At 38.8% G+C, this 20,438-nt stretch overlaps 1 protein-coding gene across 2 annotated transcripts in view; it reads left to right on the top strand.

Annotated features, from left to right (window-relative positions):
- The window catches only part of STK39 (serine/threonine kinase 39), a 277,406-nt gene that overhangs the window by 163,830 nt on the left and 93,138 nt on the right, over positions 1-20,438 (top strand). For both annotated transcript variants that reach the window (XM_044768762.2, XM_044768759.2), the window contains exons 13-14: positions 3,094-3,156; positions 4,933-5,000. In XM_044768762.2, the coding sequence (XP_044624697.1) occupies positions 3,094-3,156; positions 4,933-5,000 (131 nt within the window). The remainder of the gene's footprint in view (positions 1-3,093; positions 3,157-4,932; positions 5,001-20,438) is intronic.

Below are 20,438 nucleotides of genomic sequence, written 5' to 3'. Positions count from 1 at the left end.
AGGTGCCTGAAAACAAACGATTTGCAGCCCTGGCTCCATGTGAGAAAACCCAAAAACTTTAAAAATGCAGATGCCCAGACCCAGCCCTTAAATTATGATGTGGTAGTTTGAGGTGTTGTCCAGACAACTCTTGATTTTCAAAAAGCTGCTCACACGATTCTGATAACGTCGCTAGGATCAAGGACCATTGACTAGAAAAACCACACCGATCATTCTGAATCCAAAAGTCCAGATTGGAATCCAGGAAGAGTGGGTGCTCGAAATTCCTGAAGATTGGTTTTAAATATCTACATTAGAAATCTCAAAAGAAGAAGAAGACAACTAAGAAAGATCTTTCAGAAATCCCTTGGAAAAGTTGTCCTTATTTAATCAAGTATAACGAAGCCAGGAAGGAAGGTTTATTGACTGAAGTCCCATAGGCCCCACAAGAGGAATGCTGAAGAATTTTGTTGTAGAGTCTAGGCTAGGTTAATTGTGCAAATGTTTCCAAACTGATATTTTGTTCTGAGGAGAAAATAAGTTTAGTGTGGATTTAGGTTGAGTTACTTTTACCAGAGATTAGACACAGTGTGAAAGTTAAATTTATTGCTTATGTTTCTCGTTGCTGTTGCCTGATGATTGTTAAAACTGCCTTTAGCTTTTAAAAATTATTTCTGATGACATCTTGTTTTCCAAAGACATGTTCATAGATGGAGGGAAAGCTTTGATGTCTCCCTCCAAATTTATTAAACTTAGCCTTAGTCATCACAGACGGCTTTAACGATACTTTTAAGATACCACTTTCTAAGAGGTGTTCTCATTGCAGGTGATTAGCTTTCTGACTAGTTGTGATAAAAGTTAGATTTGGGATCGGAAATCTTCCATATTTCTGAAAATAAACCTTTTATTTTGGAATAATCTCAGATTTATAAAAGAGTGGCAAAGACAGTGCAGAGTTCCCATCCGCCCCTCACCCGGTTGCTCCACATTTCTTATGTAGCCCTGGTATGTTTGTCACAACTAAGAAACCAATGATGCTACATGACTATCAACTAAACCTCAGACTTTACTCATATTTCACTAGTTTGTCCACTAACATCCTTTTTCTATTCCAGGATCCAATACGGGACAACATATTATATTTAGCCGCAGTAGTTTTAAAAATAGAAAATGAGGGGCTGGTCCTGTGGCCGAGTGGTAAAATTTGCACGCTCTGCTTTGGCGGCCCAGAGTTTTCACTGGTTTGGATCCTGGGCATGGACCAAGCACCGCTCCTCAAGCCATGCTGAGGTGGTGTCCTACATAGCAAAACTAGAAGGGCCTACAGTTAGAATATACAGCTGTGTACTGGAGGGCTTTGAGGAGAAGAAGAAGAAAAAAAACAGTTAAAAAAAAAATGATTGGCCACATATGTTAGCTCAGGGCCCATCTTAAAAAACTAAATAAATAAAAGGAACTTCCCTGATGACTGTGATCCACATCGTGTTGCATGTTCCTCAAACTCATTAAAAAAAAATGAAAAGATTAGGCAGAGCTCTATGAAAAATTGGAACTCACGTGAGGGCGGAAGCTGGTCCCTTTGTTACGTGCAGGCTTCTACCTACACAGGAGGCTGCATGGTTTGCATGGGGTTCCAGCCTCCAGTCCGGTTCACTAGCTCTTCCATCATGATGATCGCCTCCCCAGGGGAAAGAGAACTTGTCACCTCTTGTAAATGTCTTTAAGGTTTTTCAGATTACAATGGTTCTTTGACTAAAGGTAGGATATTCTGTAAGTGCTGATGTGGCTTTTGGTTGTATCTCAAACCTTAATTAAGATTGTGAGATCAGCCTGAAAGATTCTTTACAAGAGATCATTTGGGTAGGCCCAGGCTTTCCTGCTTGTTAATGAATATAGGTTGTTTGTTCTTCTAACATAGTCATTTTCCCCCCAACATTTTATTATGAAAATTTTCAGAAACATAACAACATGAAAAGCATTTTATAGTGAACACCTACATACCTATCATTAGATCTTGTCATTGCTGTACTTGCTTTACCACATGCTCATGCATCTATTCATCTGTCAATCCATCTTCATTTTTTGATGGATTTCAGTAAATTATAGACATCTGTACACTTCCCCCTTTTACTTCATTACTAAGATAGTTATTTTTGAGGAATCACAGAGAGTAAGAATTTTATGCTCTTAAAATTCAGGTATGTTTCTCTGCCAGTCATTTACATTTGAGATGCCTTGTAGACAGAATTTTAGAAAATCCAACATTTCAGAAAGAGAGACACTTTCAGGGTAGTGCCCCCAGATCAGAGTTTTTAAGCTCTCTTTTTTAAGCTCTCTTTTTAGAAACGCTTGCCACAAAGAATTTCTGATGATTTCTGATTATATTAGAATTAATAATAGTACGTTTAGAAATGGGAACTCCTTTTTGTTCTGTTTCATTGCTGTTTCTCTTGGACTTTTTTTGTCTTTCAAGTTTTGTTCCAGGACAGAGTTCACAAAAGTAGGGCTTGAAGCAAAAATATGTTGGGTATCATATTACGGTCGAGTTTCCAACTTTGGGAGAAAAGATCTAACCCATCACTCTGGCTTTTCTTTTGGGGAAAATGTGTTTTAAAAATCCACTACCCTTATATATTTTTGAAATCCAGTGAATAAATTGTTCAAAGTAATGATTAAATGGGAAGGTCTTACTTAACCCTAGCATCCTTTCATTAAGGAGCCCTTAACTTTAGGTGAAATCATGTGACAAGAAAAACTGGTCCTCAGGCATCTTTCTGTTATCAGATTTAAAATATCAAATAGCCCATGCCTTTTCACTTTAGCTCAGTGGTTCTCTAAAAGCATAAGGATCACCCGGGGCACTTATGAAAGATACAGATTCTCTCCTGTCTCCGTGAAATTCTGCATTATGGGCTGGGAGGGACCCAGGAATCTTTAACATGTGTCTAAGGTGCTTCTGATGCAGGTAGTCAAAGGACCACACTTTTGGAAATACTGCTTTAAAATAAATTATTTGGAATTTTTTTCTCTGGTAATTGGGACTTACTGTAACCACACTGACCTGGATGTCTCATTTTAGTTCCTTAAGTGCTGTAACGGTGGCTCTCTTAACAGATTGCGGTGAATGCCAGCAGTATACCAGAGCAAATACAGTCCCTTTCCGTGCAGGACTCTCAGGTATGTTTCTCTGCCAGTCATTTACATTTGAGATGCCTTGTAGACAGAATTTTAGAAAATCCAACATTTCAGAAAGAGAGACACTTTCAGGGTAGTGCCCCCAGATCAGAGTTTTTAAGCTCTCTTTTTTAATGGGTATGGAGAAATGAGTAATGTTATTATTGACTGTGATTTTCAAGACCCCCAGCTTTAAATGATGGGTTTAAGAGTGAGAATTGATCACCGTACTGCTTCTGAAACTGCTGGTACTGTGTGAAATAAGAAAAGCAAAGAAACTCACTCACCATTCTATTAGATTCCAGCCACAAAGCGTTGTAGTTAATTGATACTTTTCTTTTTCACTTCTGATTGGATTTCTCTAAACTGTTTTCATAATTCTTTTCCCATTGAATTTTATGGGCCCATTTATCTCTACAACTTGCCTTGTAGAAATAATAGTTCAGTGACTGTGAAATGCATTTATATTAAAAGTTATATGACAGAAGACTTGTGCCATGAGTCGTGTTGGGTGCTGATGAAGGGTGATGAGCGACCCAGGGGAGGGACCGGAGACGTAGAGCTGAGTACAGGCCCCCTTTCTGGTTTTGCTGTATAATTAATAGGCAGGCCCTCTGCTCTCAAGGTCCTTATTTCTATTAAGTGTCACCAACCTTGGGATCACAATTTTTTTCCCTAAAATCTGCATAATCTATTTAAGTTCATTTTTTATCCTGCCTGATCTGTGTTTTATGAAACAGCTGTATACCGAGGAGATAGAGTGATGGGGTTTCATGGTTGCAGGAAGACTGTTTGAGGTCAGATATTTAGTCCTTGGCCTGTATTTTACAGCTGAGGAAGCAAAGGTTTGGCGAGGTTGAGTGGCTGGCACAAGTGGTTAGAGGCAGAGGCAGGGGTCAGTTTAGGTCTTCATGCTGGATCAGGCACTTCAGTAAAACGCCTTGAGATAAACTGTAGGGATTGGTTAAATGATAAAGGTCAAGTTAGGAGTAATAATGGGTCAGAGGGCAAAGAGAGTAAAGGAAAGAGGAAAAGGGATTAGGATAAATAGTATTGAATAACATGTTGTGATTAATGGCTCATTTTCATGTATATTATTTTGTTCTCCCAGCAACCTTTTGGGGGAGGTATTATCCCCATTTTTGTAAATGGGAAAGTAGGTTCAGAGAATAACTTGTCCATGGTTGCATAGCTGATCAGTGGCAGAGCCAAGTCTTGACCTGAAATCCTTTATTTTTCTCCTTGCACAGGAAGGTCTACTCATATTTAGGGATTCGTAGGAGTAGGGAGGGGCTGGAGTAGAGGCGTTAGTGGTTAATGATCTGTATTCAAGGAAGTGGGTTCTAGGTGAGAAAGGCAGGAAAGATAACAAGTGGCCTAATCTACTGGGTTTCACCTTCCTCTGCATCCTGAGGTCTCAGGTGTCCAACATTTGTGCGTCACCCAGGCCCAGGGGGCACAGTCCACAGCTCAGGTTGCAAGGTGCCCTGTTAGCTGACTGACCCTTCTTCTTTGGACCTACTACAGCTTGTACAGTTGTTCATGGAGCCCACCCTACGACTGAGGCTTTCTATAGGAAACATTCATATCCACAGTTGTGACGGGAATCAGGCATCGTTCCAACCTTCATGCAGAGGTGTTATGCGGCCAAATAAGACCTGCACGTGTGAAGACCTTGTTTTGAAATTTCCAGAAAGAAAAGGCTGCATGAATCAAGGATATGATTTTATTCATTTGTTTCCTGAGTTTATAACCCTGTTGGCTGTTTTGTTTTTAAAGGGCCTACCCAATGCTAGTGAAGACTATAGAGAAGCTTCTTGCGCTGTGAACCTCGTTTTAAGATTAAGGTAAATAATCTTGTTTATTTTGCATCGTTTTTCCCCTAGTACAATATTCTGATGTCCTTCATTAACTTTTCATAACATTAGCATAAAATAAAATTGTTAACTTATCTGATTTCCCCAAACAGCCAGTGTATGCTGTATTCCCAGGACTAATTGCTCTCTTCTAATTGCTTTCTAAAGAATAAGAAAGACAAGCAGCATCTGAGGGTGTCTGCATGCTCAGTGTACCCTTCTTAAGTTTTTTTTTCCTTGCCTTTTCTTTCTTGGGTTTTTCTTTTCTTTTGTTTTTTTTTTTTCTTTTTTTACAATGTAAGATCACAGTAAGAGATTTTTAATGAGTTCCTTTCACACTTCAGCAGTCAGTCTCTGACAGAAATAAACCATGCTTGTACTAGAAGTTGCCTGTTCAGAACATTTTTCAGCAGCAGGTTTGATCAGCCACTGTGGGAAAATGACAGATTTATTTTGAAAGAACCCTCAATCTTCGAGGAAATGGATACAAACATGGTGCCTGGCAGTATTGTCTTTGTATCTAGTGAATGAAAGCTCTTTCAGCTTCAAGTATTTTTTAATTTTAAGGTCCATCTTAATGTATGCTGTGTGAAGAATTTGGTATCTCAAGACAAAAGAAATTTGCTGAAACTTAATTGTAGATAGCTGAATTTACTAGGTCAATCAGAATACCATCACGTTTTTGAAAGTGTTTTAGAATAAGTTATATATATGTTCTCTTTTGACAATTGAACCAATAAAACACATGGCTAATGGGCCATTTTCAGAGCTGTGGCTATTAAAAGAGGATTCATTTTCAAGGTTAGTTTCCAGCCCTCTGAGTTATCATAGTCTGTCAGGGTCGATTATCGTCGTCGTAATCACCCCCTACGTCTGATGGGCATTTACAATCTGCCTGCATTTTCACATACTTACCAGGGGAACCTCACAACGACCCTGGGTCTGATTTAATACAGAGTTGATTTCCCAGTCAGGAAGTGAAATTATTATAATTCCTTATATTTGAAAGTAGCCTTGATTATGATTCATAATTCGTGTATTTGGCAATCTCCAAAGAATGAAATAACCCATTCCCTTTTTGTTTAACTTTGGAACCAGGTACTCCTTTCATTTATTTTTCCCTTGTTCATGTATTCATTCATTCCACCAATATTTATGAGAAACCCCCTCTGTGCCGGGCCCAGCCTTTGTCACTGAGATGCAGGGTGAGGGGCCCTACAGAGGCTGCAGTCTAACCCACTGAGCCTGCAGAGTTGGAAGTGACCTTTAGGATCCAGTCATCCAATCTCCTGCTTTATATATGTATGAGTCTTTCTAGTGTCCCTGCTGGACATTTACTCAGCCTCCGCGCATACTTCAGCCCGTGCTTTTTCCATGATCTACCCGTATGATACTGAAACGCTTGAATTGTTATGGTTCATCTTCTCCTGAAGATTCAACTGATCTTCCTGTTCGGAGCTCCTGTGGGCTCAAGTTCTGGCTCCTACAGCAAATATCAGGCTTTCTGGAGAAGTCTCCTGAAGAATGTGTTAAAATGCGTATTTCTGAGCCTTACTGACAAATGTGGTTTTGCTCAAGGTAATAGAACAATGTAGAACATATGCATCCCCTCATTTTCCGAAGGCCATTTGTATATTTACAAGGCTTGTTCTTCTCTTTTGCTAGGCAAAACAGTGCAAGTAACTTTAGCCTTATTTCTCATAATATAATTCTATCTCCCCCTCACGATCCTGGTTGTTCACTTTATTGACATTTAGCCTGCTCTTCTTACCTTTTTCCTCACAGTCTAGGTGGTTGTTTTCCTCAGTTTGTGGCTTAGATCATTAGTCCCACAGGATGCTCCATGAAGAAAGAGTTCCATGGTCAAATAAGTTAAACCATTCATAGTATTCATCTATTTCATCATCTTTTGTGTATACACACACACACACACTCACCTTTTTTGGAAGTCACATTAAAGGTTCTAAGAAGTTCTGCAGGAAAGGAATTTGTTTAACTTTGTTTATGGTAAAACCTATTTGACCTCAGAACTCTTTTCCTGGAATTATTTTCTAGTTTAATATTGCCCCTTTTAAGTGTAGCATCCGTATTTAAATGTAGAACTTCAGCTGTGGTCTGAACAGGCTGGAGTACAGTAGTAAGATCGTGTGATTTTTGTAGTTCATCCTCTATATTTTTCCTACATCAGCCCAAGTTTTCACTGCCTTTTGACATATCCATGTACCTTGGTGATGAAATTGGCATGACCCAACAGTCAAATAAAACCTCTGATTTTGTTTTTTCCATTTGTAGGGCTACCAAGCCTAATTCTGAACTGCAACTTGTGTTTTAAAACTCTCTATGTCTTAGCATTTACCGCTATAATAATGAACCTGTTGGTTTTGACTCATTGCTTGCCCACTATACATTTCAGTCATGGTCGTCAATGTGTCTTATTAGTCACAATGTTTGCATATACGTCTCTTGCCAATCTGATGAATCTCTCTCTTTGTCCAAAACCTTGATTAACATGTTCAACAGTTCAAGTAGGACAGAGCCTTCTGGCATCTGTTAGAAACTGCTCACTTTCTGAATGCTTTTGATCATTAACTAGTATATTTTGGTATAGTTGCTCAACCAGAAACAAATCCTATTGACTTTACTGCCTTTTAATGGACGTTTAACTAACTATTCAGAGGGCTATTGTAAAAGGATCCATTAAAAGAGTGCTGAAATTAAGACATATATTGTCTTTCCCAGAATCTAGCCACCTAGAAACACTCTCCAAAAATGGAAATGAATTTTAGTATAACTTATTTTTAGTGAACATATGTTGATGCCTAGTTGTTTGTATACGTTTTTTTCCTAAATGTTTACAAGGTACTTGTTTAAACTAGTGTTTTTCATATTTAAGAATTCTTAAATCTCTCAGAATATATTGTTGGGCTCCCCGAAAGGTGATCCTTGTAACTTTAATTTGAGTAATTGCCTTTGAAAGTTAAAACTTAAATGCTTTAATTAAATTTTTGTGATCACTCTGTGCTGATGTAAATGTCAACAGCAAATACATTGATTCATTCTCTAAATATTTATGGAGCACCTGCTGTGTGCACAGCACTGTGCTAGGTGCTGTGATGCAACAGAGGGAAAAAAAGGGCAAATTTCTTGCCTTCCTGGGGCTTCCATTCTAGAGGCAGGGAGAAGAACAATTCAATTCCTGTTCCTTATATGGTATGGCAAGTTCTCTGAAGGAAAACCTGTGCCAGGAGGATGCAAAGTATAGGCGGTGCTGATCTATATTAAGGAAGGAATGTTAGTTTTCTATGCTTTGTAACAAGTTACCACAAAATTGGTGTCTTAAAACAACACCACTTATTATCTCACAGTTTCTGTAGGTCAGAAGTCTGGGCACAGCTTGGATGGGTTCTCTGCTGTGCCTCACAAGGATGCAATTAAGGCCTGTTCATCTGGAGCTTGAAGTCTTCTTCCAAGTTCATTTGAGTGTTGGCAGAATTCAGTTCCTTGCAGTTGTGGGCTGAGGCCTTCAGCTTCCACAGGCCACTCCACTCCATAGACAGTTCACAGCATGACTTTGCTTTTTTTAAGGGCAGCAGGAGTCTGTCTCCTCTCCCCTCTGAGGGCTGGGTCCTTCTTTTAAACATTTTTCACCTGATTAGACCAGTCCCATCTAGGATAATTTCCATTTTAATTAAGTCCAAATCAACTGATTTGGAACTTTAATTATATCAGCAAGATCCCTTAACCTTTCCTATATAACATAACATAATCATAGGAGTGGCAGCCCATCATGTTTAAAGGTCCCATTCATACTCAGGGGAGAGGATTATGCAGGGCATGTACACCAGGGGACAGGAATATTGGAGGCCATCGTAGAATTCTGTCTACCACAGAAGGCCTCTCTAAATAAACTGATATCTGAGCAGATCCTGATGGAAGCGAAGAATCAAGCGATGAGGTTGTTTAGAGAAAGAGAGTTCCAGGCCAAGCAAATAGTGATTGCAAAGATTCTGAGCAGGAAGCATGTTATAAGCAGTTATGAAAACAGCCAGGGAACCAGTGTGACCAGAGTGGTAGGGGATAACATCAGAGAGTTAGCAGGGGCTGAATCATGTAGGGCCGTGTAGCCTGGAGAGAAGACTTTAGATTTCAGTGTTCATGGGTGGGAAACCATGGGAGCTTTGGGAGCAGAAGAATGATATGATCTGAGTTAAATATTAAAATGAGCACAGGGATTGCCTTATGGAGAATAGACCATACAGGGTGCAAGCAGAGAGCCCGTTGGCAGGCTATTGCAGTGATGTAGTGAACCGTGATGTGAACCTGGACTAGGGTGGGGAGTAGTAGAGGTGGCAAGCGATTCTGAGTAGAAGAGAGAGAACTCAAAGATTACCCAAGGTTTGGGCCTGAAAATATGGATGAATGGAGTTGCCATTTCCTGAGTTGGGGAAGAGAGTTGGAATTGCAGGTTGGAGTGGAACGAAGAATTCAGTTTAAGACAAGTTAAGTTGGAGTTGTTTATTGGACATCTGTGTGACAGTGTCAAGTTAGGCATTTGGGCGTGTGAGTCTGGATTTAAAGGAGAAATATTTGCAGGCTAGAGATATAAATTTGAGAACTGCTGGCACGTATGGTATTTAAAGCTATGAAGTTAGATGAAATCACTTAGGGAATGAGTGAAGGTAAAGAAGTGGTCAGGTGCATTCCCAGGTGGTGCATGGGTTAGGAGGAATCAACTGATTGATAACGAGAGGCTGGTGAGGTAGAGGAGGGAATGGTGGTTATGTAAACCAAACAGAGGAAGTATCTTAAGAAAGGAGGAGTGAAAAGCTGCGTCAGTTGCTATTCATAGATAAGTACAATGGGAACTAAAAATTCACCCTTCTATTTGGCAAAAAGAAGCACATTTCTGACTTTGGCAAGAGTTGTTTCAGTGGAGTGATGAGGTCAAAGGTCCTATTGACCTGGGTTCAGGACAGAGTAGCAAGAGAAAACATGAGGTCACAAGGATAGATACTTGTTAGTACAGATAACTCGTGCTACAAATTTGCTATACGGGGGAGAAAAAAAAAATGGGGCAATAGCTCAATGAGAATGTGGTGTGAAGGGAGGGATTTTTTTGTTGTCTTTTTTTTTTAAAGCATTGTTTATGGGTTAATGGGGATGATGCAATAGAAAAGGAAAAATGAAATGAGAGAGGGGACTTTTCAAGACTGATGTCATCAGATGAGTGGGAAGGGATGATACCCAGGGAACCATGTAGGTGTCAGCCCTAGACAACAGAATGGAGAGGTCATATGTTGGACAATGCAGCCACCACAACTAGGGGTGGGGCGGAGGGGACAGGCAGAGAAGTCAGGTAGAGGTGCAAGGAGATTAGTGGATTTGGGTGCAGGTGTGTGGAAGTTCTTCTCTGTTATTTCCATTTTCTCAGTAAAATAAGGAGTGTCATCAATTGAGAGTGAGGAAGAAAAAGAAGATGTTTGAGGAGGTTTGAGAAGAGAGGAGAAATAATTGTGTAGGAGAACTGGAGAGTAAATTTACCAGGGAAATGTGGCAGGATGAACAGGCCGCACTAGCGATCACGTGAGGTTAGTGGTTGTGAATTTACAGTGAGGCCAGTAGCATGTTTCCTAAAATGGTCATTATCCTGATATCCCAGAATATAAATTGCGTGTGTGTGTAATTATAATTGGAATGGAAATATGACATTTGAAAACATTCACAGAGCACATCCGTGGGCCCCAGGTTTAGAATCACTGTTTAAATCATCAATAAAAGGATCCTAGAAGTGCCCTCAGTGATCTCTTGTGTGCAGGATTGCAGTCTCCTGCCCTCTTCTCTTACCACCAGCACTCGGTCATAGGTCTAACTTCCTTCTCTTAGAACCTCCAAAGTTACATGCTTGGTGAGTACCAAAAACCTGCCATCCAGTGTTGGCCCCAGCCACACAATTTCTTCATATCCCATTCCCCTTTTGAAATTTACTCTGGATCATTTGTACCATCTTTGGGCCCAGACAAGCTCTCTCCTAAACCAGCCCGTGTAAGAGGAAGCTGGAAGGTTGTTCTGGCCAGTGTTTATCAGATTTTAGAAAATCCATGCCCTCTTTTGCACTCTTCTCGTTCCTTTCCATCTCCACATCAAGATTCTGATGTGTGTATATACATGTATGTAAATACACACACACACACACACACATACACTCACTCTGTCTTTGCGAATCACCGGTCTAGTCGATGTGTGGCTATTGGGTATAAGGAAACAGTATGCTTTTCTTTCTTATCCCCTGAGGCCATCTGGGCATGACATTTATGTGTATGGTGCTCCACAGGCCAGTGGGCAGAAACTTCTCTTCAAACCAGCCTTTCATCAGTCCTTAACTAATGCTATGTGGGTGGCTGCCCTGTCCACCTCTTGGAAAGGTCACTGACTTTCATTTTGATGTAGCATTTTACAGACTTACCTGCTACGAATATAGCTTCACCGCCCGCCATGTCCCCCACCCCCTTGCCAAGGTGCCAGATAAATCTTACCTTCATTCTGTATGTAGGAAGCTGGGAAATACTTTACTTTTTAAACGTCACATTCTACAAGAAAAGACAAATGCATTATGGCTACAAGATATTTATTTCTCCATTATTCATTTCTGGTGATCATAAGCAAAAGGCTGAGGAACCAAAGGCTAATTCCTGCCTTGAAAAAATAGAATGTTGCTTTTGACTTGCTTTTAAAACTGACCTGTTATATGTAAGGTTGGAGAAAAAGGATTAGACCTTAAGTCTCAATGTTAAAGCTGGAGATAGTCAAAATGCAGATTTTCCTTTTATGTACTTTTCTGCAAATGTTCTCTTGTCTATTGTGTATATGGTAATGTTGTCTACGTTATCAAAAAATTGAATGTTGTCTAAGTCTATGTTATCAAAAAATTGAGTATCATAAAGTTGGGTACAAGATAGCAAATCCTTAAACACATCTCAGGAGAAAAATACCAAGTGGGCCACGTCATAATTTATATACTGTCAGTAGATGGTAATGCAGTTTCTGATTTGAGTTAAACATTGTACAAATATTTTGCCATTTATATTTTTCATAAAATAGAATAGTCATGTATTTGACATAAAACATACGTTTTTTAGAATCAGGCTCAGTGATTTGGAAAAATGATAAACTTATCAGTTAAATTGTTAATTCCTTTGTATCCAATGCTGTTCATACTGTGACAGCTCAGCCCTATGGATCCCAGTTACAGTTTGGTTGAAAGCAACTGTGACAGTTGTCATACGTAGATGTTTTGCTATGGTATATCCCATAAATTTGCTCATAATGAATTTACCATGTTATTATGTAGTGGTATTAGACCTTGATGGACCAGTGAAAGACGCCACGTCAATAAAGTGGTGTTCCTGCTTGTAGGGAAAAATGAATAGGATATTTCTTTTAACAAAAATCCTTTAGCAGGACAGTATTGCCTAATTTGAGTTCTCATTTTAGTTTCTGTATTAAAATATAAGCTTAACTATTGGTAAAGTATAGACAGTAAATTATGATTTCATTAAGAAACTGAAGCTGATAAAAATTATATTGATCCCTGTTTTAGCATCAGTATACCTGAATTCTGATTCCACATTATCATCATTCAGGAGGGATTAGAATTCTTAAAAGGTTCTCTAGCCTGTAAAATCAGGTTAATTGCATAATTCTTACTAGTCAAGTGGTTGGGAGGCTTAATTTTTTCCCAAAAGGTTAAATCGTGTAGGTATAGTGTTCAATTGTGGCAATGCTTTTCAGTACATGTTCTTTTTTCTTTTTTCCACCAACAAACTACTTATTTATGGCTTCTTTTGTGCAAGGCTTTGTTCAAAATCCAGAGATGAATAAGACAGGGTTTCTGCACTCAAAGAGCTTACTGTGTAGGCGGAGAGATCAGACCCTGCACAGATGATTCAAGCGCAAGGTAGAAAGTGATAAATGCAGTGAGAAGACAGATGAAAAGAAGACCTATGGTAGTTAAAGGAAGGTGAGGGCCCTTTTGTCTGAATGTTATCTTTGGGTTACTTGTTCCCATAGTAACCAGTGTTTATTTCTCTCAGCATCCAAATTTTGAGAAGAGTAATGGTTAGGTTGAATCCAGGGGTAGTGGCAGGCCATGGTCTTTGGTAAGGGCCTTATCAGACTTAAATTATTTCTGACATTTTTGTTAGATTTTCATTTTGTTTGACATTTTGTTTGTTTTTCAGTAGAGTGGTACATGTTATTATGTGGGCACCAAGTTAGTAGAAATACAGTTCTTTAAGATGAAAAATATTTGGCATTTGACTTAATTTTTTTGAATGTTCTCTTTTGGTAATTTCCTTTGCTCTGAGAATTGGAGTCATTTTTGCACGTCTTGGCTTATTGTCAGTGAGGTCCTTCAAAAAGACAAAGTTCCTACTATGGACCAGGCAAGTGATAAGCCTGTGTGTGCTTTGTCTTGTTCAATCATCATAAAACCTCCACAACATCAATACTGTTATTACTGACATTTCACAGGTGAGGGGATTAAGGTGTAAAGTCATGGAGGTAATTGTCTGATACTGTGCTGCTGAGAAGAAGCAGAAATGGGTCTTGAACCTAGGTCCATTTAACATGCTAGTCCTTGCTCTTCTCCATTTGGCCCTGTGTCCATGCTCTGTTCAGTCCCATTTTGAGTGCAGTAGCAAACTGGTGTAGTTTTAGGATTGTTACATTTACCTGTCTTCTCATTAACATTTCATGTAAATATTCTTTCAACAATGTTTCCTGATGAACTCATCATTAAATATTGTGACAAGAATACCTGAAAATATTTTGGGGGAGATGCTAAAGATGATGATGCAAATAGCAGCCAGCATTTGTAGTGCTTTAGAATTTTAAAAGCACTGTCACATCACTTGCCTGATTTAATTTTTCCTTTCGTCCTATGTTTGCTGCCCACAGCCAAAAAAGAAAGATCGGAGATGTTAAGTGACTTTCCTACAGCCACAGAACTTGTACACCCAGGCTGCGGACTGGGTTTTCTGATGTTAATCCTGTCTTATTGATGGGATGGTACAGTGAGATAGTATAAGTGTAGATGGTGCCAGGATAGTGTAGGGTGTAAGCTTTTTGCATATGTAAAATCCTTGGGTTGATAAACATGCTAAAGAAAGGAAGATTTATATTCACAAAAATTTGGTAATGAAAGGGAAGCAAAGTAGAAGAATTAAAAACCATTCATTGTGAGGTATCAATTTTTTTCTGACAATGGAGCCACAAGATGTTTGTGAGTACAAATACTTGCAGCAATGTGGAAGGCATAGAGTTCTTTATTTTCAAGTGATAAATGGTCATCTTAGAAATTTCAAAAGTCAAAATAAATTTTAAAAAAGAACAAGAAATAAAATCATCCATAATCTCACTACCCAGAGATACATGTTTATTAGCCTCTTGATAAATATTTTTCTAGTCTTTTTTATACACTTATGTTAATGTATACTTTAAATTTTTTAAATGTTATTGTATGACATTTTATTTCACATAACACATAGTGTTTTATAATGTTTTGTTTGGTAATATCTTTGATGTCTTTTGATACCCATGAAGATAAATCTACACAATCCTTTAAAGTGGCTGCCTTATATTTTGACTGAATGTGTCAAAACATTACTTAAAAAGTGTTATTTGATATTTATAGAGTTCCTAGTTTTTCAGTATGACAGCGTATAAAAGCTTATATGTACAAAAATGATGTTTGAAAACTGCCCAGTAGAAAAATCCCCTTTAGCTTTGAATTTTGACTTTGGTGAAATGCTCTCACACTTCGAGAAACCTGGAGATATATAACAGAGTAAGCCCAGTATCAAAGCGCCTGGGGATTACAGGGGCTGTTTGTGGCTCTTGGGTTGGCAGAGGATGTCGTCATCCACGTCGCACCTGGCGCTGCTTCCTCGCTCTGTGTTACAGCTAAGTTCTTAGAGCCAGGTTTTAACTAAGGCAGTGAACTGAGAAGCCACAAAAATGAACGTTTCCAAAGTGTAACCTGCTCATCAACCTTAGAACACAAAGATAGGGTTCCATTTTGTAGCCGTTCTTTTGGGTTCTTCCTTCTAGTGCATATTCTTTCAGAAATTCTCCCTTGGCTCCTTTGCTTACTGTGAGTACCCTGGGGTTAGAGGAAGTGATGTGTGTGGGACATAACAGTTGGAGAAGCTGAGAGATTGCCTTTATGCTCTTAGAGCCTTACACAATGCCTAGCATGTGGTAGATCCTTAATAAATGTGTATTACACAAGTGCCAACTGAATGATTCTTAACCAAGGGCATGTTTCAGAAACTTTTAATATCAAGATGCCTCTCAGGAATTTTTTCTTTTTTGTAGCTCTTTATTTTTGATGTTATAGTGGAAATGGGTACAAAAAATATGACTACTAGATTTCCTCTACAAAAATTCCCAAGCAAGGTAATACTTTGGATATAATTTTTATATTTTATTTTTTAAAATACTTATGGACTCCGTGCTATAAGAAGTGTGAGACACAATTTCTGTGGCAGAGATGTAAAAGAAGTCATGCTGAACGAAGGTTCTTACATGGGCATTCTCTGCCCTTGCTGTGTATATACCCAGCTTGGATTACTTCTAGGCGTGTCACCAGTTTCCATTGGCTGTCCCTACTTCTGGGTCTCAGGGCTAAGTCTCAAGGTGCAAGTTTCAAAGTGTCGGTGTGATATACTTCTTCCTCCAGACCCCTCTCTGGAGGAAGTTTCCCTAGTGAAGAAAAAAAGAAAGCCTTCCTGAGTTCTGTAGGCAGTCCGAAGGTGCAATTGGCGTGCCTCATGGAGCGTACCCATCACTGTAGCTCTGAAGCAGAATGTTTTCAGGGGAGCCCGCATGTAACCTCAGAGACATGGGGTGAAGTGTGCAATGTCATGTGCAGTGCCAGGAGAACCCCGATATCAACCTGCAGAGGGGCGGCCTCCTTGCTCTCCTCTGTCTCATCATAAGTTCCGCGGTTTTCTGGCCAGCAGTCAATCTTATTTCCTGGACCAGTTGTTTGGTCACATTTCTGGGGCTTTCACATCTTTCCTGAATTCTTGCTTCTTTCTCATGAACTTTTTAATATCATTACGCAGATAGGCATGAAGAGAAAAGCCCTAAATAATAGTGAGTACCTTAAAAAGCTTTGGTGGCATTTAAGTCAATGTTAATTACCTGATACCTTGGCTGGTAATAGCCTGAGATTTTAACAGACACCTTAGGATTTTAAGTTTTCCTTCCTGTCACTATGCAGAGGCTGCCTCCTTTATCCTTTTTTACATCCCACCTTTCCTAAGCTGCTGGTGAGGTAACCTGCTGCTCTCAGCATTCTAAAAATTCTCCGCTCCAGTTTTATCAGGCAAGGTTGTCTCTTAGGCCTTGTCCTCTTGATCAGAGCTGAATAATTCTGAGGATTGTTTGCAAAGTTATTTCCGTTCTCGGGTACCACATCCCTGGAGATAATGAGTGGTAAGATTTCCTCCTCAAAATGTTGAGTCTTGGAAAGGTAAGAAGCATATTTCAGTTTGGGGGGTTTCTTCGCATTAACTTTTCTTTCCTTATTGAAACTAGACTCCCTGCATATACTTTCAACTTTATTTTGCAGTTCCCAGAGTGCTAGAAAACTTTGTTCTCCTCATTGGTAAAGTTCATACAGCTGTTAACTGGTCGTGTAGTGGGAAATGTCTGCTGCCCAGTGAGTTTCATTGGTTGGTCTTTGTATTAGCTTTCTTTTGCTGCCATAACAAATTACCACAAACCTAGTGGCTTAAAACAGTACAGATTTATTATCTTACAGTTCTGTAAGTCAAAAGTCTAACACAGGTCTCAATGGGCTAAAAGCAAGGTGTCAGCAGGTCTGTGTCCCTTTCTGGAGGCACTAGAGGAGAATCTGTTTCCTTGACTTTTTTTAAGACTTAATTTTTTTAAAGCAGTTTTAGGTTCAGAGCAAAATTAAGAGGAAGATACAGAGATTTCCCATTTACCCCCTGACCCCACCTATGCATAGCCTCCTCTATTATCAGTGTTACCCTACAGAGTGGTACATTTGTTACAATCTGTGAACCTATATTGACACATCATTATCACCCAAAGTTCATAGTTTGCATTTCGGTTTACTCTTGGTATTGTACATTCTGTGGATTTGGACAAATGTATAATGACACATACCCACCATAATAGTGTCATACAGAGTCTTTTCACTGCCCTAAGAATCCTCTGTGCTTCACCTGTTAACCCCCTCCCACACCCCTGGCAACCAGGATGTTTTAGATCTGTGGATCTTTTTACTGTCTCCATAGTTTTGCTTTTCCCAGAATGTCATCTGGTTGGAATCACACAGTGCGTAGGCTTTTCAGATTGGCTTCTTTCACTTAGTAATATGCATTTAAGTTTCCTCTATGTCTTTTCATGGCTTGATAGCTCATTTCTTTTTAGCTATGAATTATATACATTGTCTGTATGTTCCACAGTTTGTTTATCCATTTACCTACTGAAGGACAGCTTGATTGCTTCCAAATTTTGGCAATTATGAATAAAGCTGTTATAAATATCCATGTGCAGGTTTTTGAGTAGACATAAATTTTCATTTCCTGGGGGTAAATACTAGGGAGGGCGATTGCTGGATTGTACGGTAAGAGTATGTTTAGTTTTGTAAGAAATTGCCAAACCGTCCCATTTTGCGTCCTCCCCAGCACTGAGTGAGATTTCCCCTTCCTCTACGTCTTCACCAGCGTTTGGTGGTGTTTTTGGCAGTGTTTCAGCTTTTGGCCATTCTAACAGGAGTGTAGTGGGGTCTCATTTTTGTTTTAATTTGCATTTCCCTGATGACATATGAGGTGAACATCTTTTCATGTGCTTATTTGCCCTCTGTCTATATACTTTGGTGAGGTGTCTGTTAAAGTCTATGGCCCATTTTTCTTTTTTTAAAATTTGTTTTCTTATTTTTCGGTTTCAGTAGTTGTTTGTGTATTTTGGACAGCAGTCCTTTATCAGATATGTCTTGTGCAAACGTTTCCTCCCAGTCTGTGACTTGTCTTCTCATTCTCTTGACATTCTCTTGTCTTTCACAGCGCATAAGTTTTTAAGTTTAATGAAGTCCAGATTATCAATTATTTTCATTCATGGATTGTGCCTTTGGTGTTGTATCTAAAAAGGCATCTCCATACCCAAGGTCATCTATATTTTCTCCTAGGAGTTTTATAGTATTGCACTTTACATTTAGGTCTATAATCCATTTTGAGTCAGCTTTTGTGAAAGTTGTTAGCTGTGTCTAGATTCATTCTTTTGTATGTAGATGTCCAGCAGTTTAAGCACCATTTGTTGAAAAGACTATCTTTCCTCCATTCTATTGTCTTTGCTCCTTTGTCAAAGATCAATCGATTATATTTATAGAGTATATTTCTGGGCTCTTTATTCTGTTCCAGTGATATATTTTTCTGTTCTTTCACCATTACTATACTATCTTCGTTACTGTAGCTTTATAATAAGTCTTAAAATTGGGTAGTGTCAGTCCTCCAGCTTTATTCTTCTCCTCAGTAATGTGTTGGCTATCTTGGATCTTTTGCCTCTCCATATAAACTTTAGAATAGTTTGTTGATATCCACAAAATAACTTACAGGGATTTTCACTGGGATGCATTGAATCTATAGGTTGATTTGGGAAGAACTAACATCTTGTCAATACTGCGTCTTCCAATCCCTGAACATGGAATCTATCTCCATTTATTTAGTTCTTTGATTTCTTTCTTCGGAGTTTTGTAGTCTCCCTCATATAAACCTTGTACATATTTTATTAGATTTATATCTAAGTATTCCATTTTTAGGGGGTGCTAATGTAAATGCTATTGTGTTTTTAATTTCCAGTTCTACTTGTTCATTGCTGGTATGTAGGGAAGCGATTGGCTTTTATATATTTACTTTGTATCCTGCAATCTTACTATAATTACTTACTAGTCACAGGAATTTTTTTTGTCTGTTCTTTTGGATTTTGTACATAGATGATCATGTCATCTGTGAAGAAACACAGTCTTATTTATTCTTTCCCAATCCGTCTACCTTTTATTTCCTTTTCTTATTGCATTACCAGTACTTCCAAATGATGTTGAAAAGAAGTGATGAGAGGGGACATCCTTGCCTTGTACCTGATCTTATTGAGAAAGCTTTGTGTTTCTCACCATTAAGTATGATATTGGCTGGAGGTTTTTCTTAGATATTCTCTATCAAGTTCTGGAAGTTCCCCTCTATTCCCAGTTTACTGAGAGTTTTTATCATGAGTGGGTGTTGGATTTTGTGAAATGATTTTTTTGATGTGATAGATATATTTATTGATTTTTGGATGTTAAACCAGTATTGCATACCTGGGATAAATCCCACTTGGTTGTGGTGTATAATTCTTTTTATACGTTGTTGGATTTGATTTCCTATGATTTTGTTGAGGACTTTTGCATTTGTGTTGATCAGAGATATTGGTCTGTAGTTTTCTTGTAATAGCTTTGGTTTTGGTGTTAAGGTAATGCTGGCCTTATAGAATGGGTTAGGAGATCATCTTTCAGCTTCTATCCCCTGAAAGAAGTTGTAGAGAATTGGTATAATTTCTTCCTTAAATATTTGGTAGAATTCGTCAGTGAACCTCCAGGCCTGGTGCTTTCTGTTCTGGAAGGTCATTAATTATTTATTCAATTCCTTTAATAGATATATCCATTCAGATTGCCTATTCTTGTGTAAATTTTGGAAGATTGTGTCTTTCGAGGAATTGGTTCATTTCATCTAGGTTACCAAATTTGTGGATATAGAGTTTTCATAGTATTCCCATATTATCTTTTTAATGTCTAATGGCTCTGTGGTGGTGTCCCTTCTTTCTTTTCTGATATTAGTAGTTTATATCCTCTCTTTTCTTTAGTTAGCCTGGTTAGAGTCTCATCAATTTTTTTGATCCTTTCGAACAACCAGCTTTTGGTATTGTTGGTTTTCTCTATTGATTTCCTGTTCCTTTATTGATTTCCTATTCCTCTATTGATTTGCCTTTTGGTATGCCTTGTAATTTTTTTCTTGTTTGCCAGGCATGGTGTGCTGGGTAAAACGAGTTGCTGTAAATAGCCCTTTAGTAGTATAGTGGTGAGGTGGGGGGAGGGGAAGCATTCCATGGTCCTCTGATTAGGTCTCAGTCTTTTAGTGAGCCTATGCCTCTGGAGTGTGAACTTCACAAGAGTTTCTCAGTGTTTTTCTCTCCCTTAGATGGGATGGGATGGCTAGAGTGGGCTGGAGTTCAGTATTTCCTTTCTCCCAGGTCAGCTAGGCTCTGATAATACCCTAGAGGAGTAGGCTCTGGTTAACTAGTTTCTGCTGAGAGCCAACCATGTTAGGAAGAAACAAGTGCTCTGGTACATTTAAAAATGGTTCC

The sequence above is a fragment of the Equus asinus genome, chromosome 4 (assembly GCF_041296235.1).
Source record: "Equus asinus isolate D_3611 breed Donkey chromosome 4, EquAss-T2T_v2, whole genome shotgun sequence".
Classification (NCBI taxonomy): domain Eukaryota; kingdom Metazoa; phylum Chordata; class Mammalia; order Perissodactyla; family Equidae; genus Equus; species Equus asinus.
Note: the sequence above shows the minus strand (reverse complement) of the source record. Positions and strands in the feature narration are given on the sequence as shown.